This window comes from Juglans microcarpa x Juglans regia, chromosome 7D (assembly GCF_004785595.1).
Source record: "Juglans microcarpa x Juglans regia isolate MS1-56 chromosome 7D, Jm3101_v1.0, whole genome shotgun sequence".
Taxonomy (NCBI): domain Eukaryota; kingdom Viridiplantae; phylum Streptophyta; class Magnoliopsida; order Fagales; family Juglandaceae; genus Juglans; species Juglans microcarpa x Juglans regia.
The window spans coordinates 9,052,759-9,061,834 of record NC_054606.1 but is presented as its reverse complement, the minus strand read 5'-3'; the positions used below and the strand labels follow the sequence as shown (position 1 = coordinate 9,061,834).

The 9,076-nt window shown below is 35.4% G+C and overlaps 1 protein-coding gene across 3 annotated transcripts; it reads right to left on the bottom strand.

Moving 5' to 3' along the window:
* Window positions 1–611: 611 nt before the first annotated feature.
* Window positions 612–7,964, bottom strand: LOC121239355. 3 transcript variants are annotated; one of them, XM_041136597.1, is made up of 7 exons: window positions 7,685–7,964; window positions 5,640–6,091; window positions 4,172–4,326; window positions 3,168–3,275; window positions 2,174–2,430; window positions 1,327–1,547; window positions 612–1,168 (listed from the first exon to the last, which is right to left on the bottom strand). In XM_041136597.1, the coding sequence occupies exons 2-7, from the start codon at window positions 5,991–5,993 to the stop codon at window positions 794–796; spliced, it is 1,470 nt and encodes a 489-aa protein (XP_040992531.1). In that variant the 5' UTR covers window positions 5,994–6,091; window positions 7,685–7,964; the 3' UTR covers window positions 612–793. The 3 variants fall into 3 exon arrangements, with proteins under 3 accessions (XP_040992531.1, XP_040992532.1, XP_040992530.1); XM_041136598.1 differs by having other exon boundaries at window positions 7,704–7,964; XM_041136596.1 differs by having other exon boundaries at window positions 7,719–7,961.
* Window positions 7,965–9,076: the final 1,112 nt, after the last annotated feature.

Here is a 9,076-nt window from a genome sequence, read left to right as displayed (position 1 = left end):
ACGGGCCAAAGCATGGGTGTAAGCAGGCCATGGTGATGCCCTTGCCTTCCAAAGACAGTGTCAAGGCTTGTCCCGAGGCCACTTTTCTTGGAATTTTAACATAGCCTATTGCCGTCACGCACGGAACCACTGGGATTAGCGGCTTCAGATCTCTAAGATCCGATCACTGCCTTATTTCCTAGAGTGGCGCATGAATCACATGCACCACCATAGACAGTGAAGGTCCTATGCCGAAGATCAAGACAAAATGGTCATGGAAGAATCCTACAGCCAGTCCAGACAAACAAGCTGCAGCACACACCGTTTCACTACGACTTTTAGGCGCAATCTAATAGTATGTTTATCAGACTATACAAAAAACCGCTTCAAGTGGCTTCCTCTTAGTGGAAAATGTGTGGAAGCCAATTTTTGGCTCCAAATTCTACTTTTTTTTTTTTTTTTTTATTCCACTGCTATTGCATTTGTTTGATTTGGGATAATTGTTGGAGACTCCCACCCATTGAATCTTGTATTATGTAACCACTTAGTTTATCTATGAATTTGCTTGCTTGGAGGGGGAAAAAAAAAACATAAGTAGTACTAATGGTTAATAGCTATAGAAAAATTACCCGTTTAACAGAAACATTACCATTTCACCCGAGACTTAAATTACTTAATGATTTAGGATGCCAATCAATATCTTACAAATAGCAAGTGTTATCAATTCACACAGACGCACACACACTAACATAAATAATAGTAAAACTCATGTAAAGAGAGATGAAAAGGGCCGGTTCACGCTAGAAGTCTTATCTTAATGAGGCAAAGAAGGACGGCTTTCAGGATCCCATAACCCAGCCATAACAGCAATAAAAGCCCACAACATGAGGATGCTTATCATGGCAGTTCTCAAAACCTGGTCATAGTTACCATTCAGATGAGCATCAATTTCATTCTCTGGGTGGTGTAGAGGTAGATCCTCACCATCGCTCACAACTGCAACAGGCTCAATATTATTCATCCTATCCATAGGAAGCTGCTGTGCGAGACAGATGCTTACGGTTGAACATTTTGTGCACGAGCACTTACCACCAAGATAAGATGGAAGTATTCCAAGGTGCTCTGAGAGTACCTTCTTGTACATCTCCCCTTCAATCCTCAGCTTTTTTCGAGTGATGGGCTTCAGAACCTGAATGAGCAACAGATTCATATTCTTATATTAAACAGAGCAGCTTTTCTGCCATCAGATTCTTTATTGAAGAAATGGAAAGCAAAACATCATACAAGAAAAAGAAACCAAAGAGAAAGAATCTCAAACACTTGAACCGATCAGAGAAACAAGCTTACCTGAATAAAAGTTTGAGCAAGAACACGAACAACTGGAGGAAGACATATAACAAACAAACACCCAAGACGGTTTGGGAAGTGATCTTGCAGAAGGGAAGAACAGGATCTCATCATTTGCATTGGAACTTTCAAAGGAGATAACCCGTCACAATCCACCAAAACTGTTATTTGTGAATCTTCTGCATCAACCAAATGCAAGACTCCGTGCTCTACCTGAGATACTGTAGTTGCAACCATTGAATGAGTGATAATACCACATGAAAAACTGATTGGACAAATACGATAAAAGAGAATATAATAATGTGCACTGTGAGACTTAAAAGTAACGAATTCCTTCCAAGACTAAAAACCAAAATGATGGTGAAGACATTTTGCTGTCTTCAGTCGAGTTCCTTGTTGTTCCATTGATAGCAGGAAAGTGCATGGGAAAAAAATATAAGTATTATACAGAGAATTACCAGTTTACCGCATTAAGGACTAATTACGATCAAGCTCAGATGTACCATGCCAACAATGTTTTTAATAATGGCGTATAATTGATCAACAAGTCTATGGTTATTCACAGACCAGATTTCGCCACCATCAAAAGTGGTACTGAAGGAAGCTGGTTGCTGGGCTCGAGCTGCCCAAGACAAAAACAATTTCCACCAATGACAGATCAAAGATGTGGACTATGCATAGCAAGAGGCTTGAAAACAATGGCCACAAGTTGGATAGAGAGACAATTCGTATGCACGTACCAAACAAGGCTTGTGAGTTACTATGTAATTTGATGTGGATATATCATTATTTTTCACATATGTATATTGTAACCCAAAAATTTACCAGTGAGGGAAAATAAACATACTAACTGCTTGAGCGAAGCGAGGTTTGTCATGAGAGGACAGGGTGACGGTAGCGAGTCCAAGCCGCACGATGAGGCAAGGTCGGTGCTTCACATCAAATCCATGCCAGAAAACCATATCTGACCAAATCTCAAGTTCTTGTGCTGAAAGAATTCTGTAGGTCTCTCTCCAATGGATTGTCTTCTTAATTGACGAGAGCAAGCATGTAAAGTCACCATTAGTAGCAGTGTAAAATCTATGGAGCTCATCTTCATTAATTCTGCATAAACACTAGTATGTCATGGTCCGCTGCACAAGAGAAACCAAGCTATCCAAACATAAATACGCAAACTAAAAAAACAACAAGCTATTTCTCCAGACTAGTACTAAAAGATTCCGTCACCTCAAAGTCCTGATGCATATGAGATTTTTAGATTAAAACTACCATATTACGGGAATAAAATAGCATTATAAGCTCACCTGAACAATTAATTGCCCTTGGAACTATCTTATATACTTATTAAAAGCAAGATGATGGAATGCAGCCATCAAGTTTATGAGAACTTCATGATTCTGGCAAAGATATAGATTCTAAACATCTGTGGATAAGTAAGGATGAGGTATGTGACAAAAAAAAAAAAAAAGGAAGCAACACCTATGAGTAAAGAGCAAGTATAAACTTGTTGTATTTTGGTCATATTCAAGCATCTTGGCCGTTCAACAAGATCATAATATGCAAGAGAAGCAAATACAAAAAAGGAACAACCACACTAACATGCAAGACGTTAAAAAGTTGTTGGGCTAATAGACTAATATATATATATATATATATATATATATATAAGAGTAGCATAATAGGAGATTGCAACAAACTACAAAGTAACATATTTTGAGAAAAAAAAAATCTACAATATTAATTGGATCTTAGCTGCTTGATATATATATATATATATATATATATATATATATCATGCACGTCACTTGAGAATTGTAAATACACAATAATCATTCAATCACCTTTCTGGCAAACAAATCCCTTGATTTTTCAGCTCGTTATGCAGTTGTATCAACCAGTTTTCAGATGCCAGACTTTCAGGAGATTCATCAGAAGTCCTGGGTATCACACTGAAAGCTATAAAAGTAAGCAACTTGGAAAAATAAATATGAAGAGTACACATACATCATGTACAGACTGGTCACAAATACTTCCAAAACAAGTAGTTACTAACACAATCTCACAAGTAAACAAATAAAAATGAATAAAAAATGGAATCCATGCAAAAGTATTCAACACTAGGTATACCCAATGCCACTGAACATGAACAGTGAAGAAAACCAATTGGTTATTTAGATATAATGACCCAAACAGATTGCCTTGTTAAGTCCCATAACAAAATGATCAGCAAGCTTTGTATGGTTTCTAGATCTGACAAAAGACAAGAACAATGCTCACGGCCAAATCTTTCTATATTTGAAATGTTTGGATACTTCTTATTTAAAAGAAAAAAGAAAGAATGCTCCCGATCTTTCTATGGAATCATGTGTCTTACCCTATAGCAAGTAATGTATCACCAAGTTGAACCAAATGTTTGGAACTAGGGTAGTATCTAAAAACCAAACCAGGTCAGCCTGCTCTAGGTTCAATCTTTGATTCCAATCACACCTAACCTATACATTACAGTTGGACCGCAATTTAAATTTTCTGAATTCAAAATTGAAATCCTAATTTCCCAAGAGCAAGAGATTTCAATAATTTCCCAAAATTTGACAATGGAATAAACCATTCTCAATGTGAGCAAGACAACTTCATAGTAAAAAATAATGCATAAAGTGTGTTGTCACTCAAGCTACCATATCAAAAATATTTCTGTAGGAAACATCATTAGAATTTTGCAATACAAATCAACCAAATTTGGCTGATGTCTAAGATCAACATTCAATTTTAGGTTTCTCCAAAAATATATAAGGCCTCTATAAAAAATTAAAGTTCAAACTTATAAGCATCTTGATTACTCATATACCTTGTATCCATATTAGACTGTACAGTGGACAGCTCCGAACCTAGTTCTGAATGTGTATGAGAATCACTGACATCATCTGAGGTTCCACTGCTACACTCTGCTTCATCAGAGAAAGCTGTTGCAATTGAAAGGACTAGAATAGGCCTTGACAGTACCTTTAAGCAAGGATATGCTTAATATTAAACGAGCCAAAGAATGGAAACTTTAAATAATTTGGAAAAGAAGATAAACAGAAAGGCATTTGCCATTTAAAAAAAAGATAACACATAATTTCCCTTGACCACTTCAACCAAAGAAATACGATAATTTAGGCCATGTATAAAATTGCAGGAGATGTATTCTACTATTTACAAGTCTTGCAATCTGAAAAAGCAACAGCGGTACTTTCAGTCCCACTATTCCAAAGAGAAAGAACAAACTTATCAAAAAAATAAAAAAATCATAATATGAGTTATGTGAAACAATAAATATTTTTATAAGTGTTGACAACCGTAAAGGACCACACTATCAGTTAAATTTGATATGAACCATCCAAGTAAAAATGTTAATGTTTTAAAGGAAAATGGACGGAGCATAAAATTGAGATTTCTGTATATGTTAGGCTTAATTTCCTATCAGTTTTTCTGTAATTTTAACACGTGTGAACGAAATGCATGAAACTTTGAAGATTGTGAATAGAAAGTGGAGAAGCTTCTTTCTGTGGTTTGGGTATTTTTATTTTCACACATTTTGCGAGTGGTTGGTTGTGCCCCTATAACTATATTGTGTTTTTGTTTTTTTGAAAAATACATTGTACACCCTCTAACTAACCATTGTTATACACTTTACAGTCCGAACGATCAAAAGTGGCACTTGCACCCTCAATCTAAGAAGTTAAAATGCTCAGCCTCTGTTGAGACTCACAATCACTAGTAATATTCTTTTGTCTATATGTGACCTATTTTCACCTAAACTTCATACATCTTAATGTTCAGCATTGTGCGTGTGTTATTTATCCGTTTTTGGTAGTTTGAGAGTGCCAAATGTGGAACGTATGCTAGTTGGAGGAAAATTGCATTTTCCTTTTTCTCTTTTCTTTTTGGCAACGTGTTCCTGGTGGGTCTTGAACCCAAAATCTCACACATCACCTTAATTTATGTGCGCTGGGGGGGGGGGGGGGGGGGGGGGGGAGAGGGGGGTAACATTTGGGATAGAGCTTATTGGTACGGAAAAATAAACTAACTTGTAAATGACATATAGGGAAAAGAAGAACGAGAGGAAAAATCACAGACAAACATATCAATGCCTATATATATACGCTTGAGAACTGCTCAAATCAACAGATTTTCCTTTATTGACTTGCCTTGATATGTAAATCTGTCCATGATATATAGGATGCAGAGGATGTGTGCTGTATGTTACATGTGAAGTTATTGGTAAAGAGTGACTCAATTATGATTAGACCTTTCATAAATTTGTAAAAAAAAACCTGCATGCCTTCCACCAAACCCTTGAATGGAGCCCATCTTTGAATCCACTTAAATGGTGGATAGCATAGCATTTGCAAAGTCTGAAGACCACGCCATGCAAATGGACATTTAGCCTTTGAGAACCTTCTTAACGTCTCTAAAGCAGCAACTTTGAGTAAAAACAACGCGGTGTGGCTGACTGCACCTCTTGCAAATATACCATGGCTTCCCAGAGCTATGCGGCTAAAAGTATTTGGAGAAGAAGCTTTAGGGCAAGAAGCCACTAAACTTCTTTTAGACACCTTTTTTGCAGTGGTGACACTTGTTGCTTCAGAGCCTCTGCTTAACCTGGAACTATTCAATGAGTCTCCCATTGACAATATTTGGTAAGCGCTCGCGTTCTGAGTTCACCGGTGATTAGTCAGAAGGACAAGAACAGGTAACCTGTACATTTGCTTAAACTGCTGGACTCCTGGATCCATAAAAAAGAGTGAGTTTAAAAATGATGTTAGTAATCTGCAGAGCACATCTCAGAATGCTAATTCCCATGCCATTAATCTTAATTAGTTAGCACGTACAATTGCCAACTTGCAAAAAGTACAGAGAAAATCAGCAAATGCATAATGGTTTACATATACAGTAGGCCCTCAATCATCTTCATGTACGGTGGAAACACATTCAATATCCAGAATAGAAAGTTTACTTCTCAAAATATATTGTTCAGCATCTGTTTGGTATTACACATTTTTTCATGCTACAGATTATTAATATTAAAGCAGAAATAAAATTAACAAAGAGCCGTACCAGTGGGTTTTTTTTTTATTAAGTATCCTCGAAAAATAAAATGAAAGAGAATTCCAATAGATCAAATATCAATAATATACACGGAAAAGCACTAGATGCGAATGAATTCTCGTCACTCACATTCAATCAGAACTTTTGTTCTCATTGTTCACCATCAAAGCAGAATTAGCAACATGATAGCTAATTTTCATCACTTACTGAGAGAGAACAAATGAACAGAAGCAGCAGCATATCGTGAAGGAATAGTATTAAGTGCAACATCACCTTCAAAGCATCTGAAAATGCGCCACTGTCTAATATGAAACTACTGTCTTATTAGCATCTACATAAGAACCAATCAGACAGAAATCCTAACAGAGCGGTAACTTTTGCACTCCCAACTCAAATGAGGGGCAGACACGAGAAAGAACCATAAGCTAAAAGGTTTGAATCTACTGTTTCGACCTGTTGTTATTTCAGGCAATCTTCTGAATGACCCATTGGCATCAACCAATCATGCACATACTAAGTTTGTAGATGTCACCAAAAGAACTTGATATATATCATCCTTTAAACCATACCAGAAAGTATCTTCTCGGTAGTGTACCTCACTGAAACTAACTGAGTAAGAATAAATACTCAACTCAGCGACAAAAAGTCAAACTGTCATCGATAATTGTATTTATTAGAATTCGTCTTTGGAGGAATTCTTGTTTAGACAAGCATTTCATATGGCTCCCATGTACTTCAGAAATTGATATTCAAAGCAAATTACTTGTTTCTATGAGCTTCCAAATTACACGGAAACACATCCAAATTTGTACGTATCGTTTGATTTAAACAAAATAATTATAGAAAGCCGTAAACTATTCCGATACCATTCGAAGCCTTACATGATCAGAAGCCTTAAATCATCGCACAGCCAAATATGTCGTCACGAAGTCGAAATATCTACTAGAATTATTCGAAGTGTATTCACAATTTCACATACAACATCGCGAAAAAAAAAACACGAGCAGAGTGATAAAGCCGCTATTTCGATCAGCCATGTTTTAATCACAAAGGTTCGAATGAAGATGCTAATTTCTGACATCATATTTTTTAAGTTCCAAATGTGATGCTAATTTGCGAGATAACATCTTCAAACATATCAACGGTCGCACAATTGCAAGCATGGTTCAAACCAAAATAAAGAATAATGGTAGTGAATGGGGGCAAGTTCTTCAAATATGCACAATTTAAACCAGAAAACAGAATTCAAAACTAAAACTAAAACAAAGACCCGGAAATCTGAGAGTCACGTTCTGGATCCTAACTTCGACAAAGAGCTCGAGGGAAGATCACAGGAGCTGGGGCTTCGGCACATTTGGGACTTTGAGGTTCAGAAGGAAGCGGCCAAAAAGTCTCTACGGTATTGATTTTTCGACGAATTAGAATTACGGAAGCCTTCGTTCCTCTTCGTTTTCTCCAGTTCCATCGCGTCGGTAATGGTGGAAAAATGAGAACTGGCGTGGCGGAGACAAATGGAGGGCCCTATCACGTGACATTCAAGCTATTGACAACAACTTGCCTTCTTTACACGTGTGCGATAGAAAATTCACCGCAAAATTGGTTGGGTATATGCTGTTGAACAAAAATTCAAAATCTGACTCCATTCGGTGCAGAATCGGAATTATTTTCACTAAAAAAGTTAAGAGTTGGAGCTAGCCATGTGTCGAATCCGACTTTGACTTTGATTTCGATATTAATATTTTACATATTTTATAAAATTATATATATTTTTTATATATTAATTATCTATAACTTATATAATTAGTTAAATTCTATAATATAAACATACTAAATTGACTAATAATAGTTTAACATATGTAAGCACTATACTATTAACTGTTACTATCATGTAACACTAATGTATAATAATAACTAATGTATAAATACTAATGTATAATAACAATTAACATGTAATACTAATTATTTAATAACTAATGTATAATAACATTTAATACTAATGTATTATGTATAATAACTAAAGTATAATAACATATGCTAGTAATGTATAATAATTAATGTATAATAACATGTAATACTAATATATAAACATTAATATATATAATAACATATAATACTAATGTATAATAACATTAATTTGTATAATGATTTATTTTTTCAATGTTGGTTATGTTTTAATAAATTTTAAATTTGAAAAAATATTTTTTAAAAAAAATTGAAATTTGGAAGCCAAATCGATTAGTGAGATCCAAAAATTGTTAAATTGAAATTTTAAATAGGTTAAGAAAAAAAGCCCAATAGAAAAGTTTAAATCCGACTCCATTCCGACAAGTCGGAGTCGGAGTCGGATCGAAGGCTATGTGAATCGGAGTCGGAGTCTTCCGACAAAGTCAGAGTCAGAGTCGGAGGTAGGGCACTTCGATTTCGACATTGTCTGTACTCAACCCTATGTTGTTCGGTGCTCAGACCTATGCTGTTCACGATTAATACTGATATAATTTTAGGGTTTTTTTTTTTTTAAAAAGTAAGATTTGTGAAAAAAAATTCTAAAGCTAAAAGGTAGAATATTGGAGAAAATGTGGTATAAAGACTTCATATTTCCTAGTGGCAAGATGTTATATAAAAAATACATTTAAAAAAAAAACATCATATATGATTATCTAGA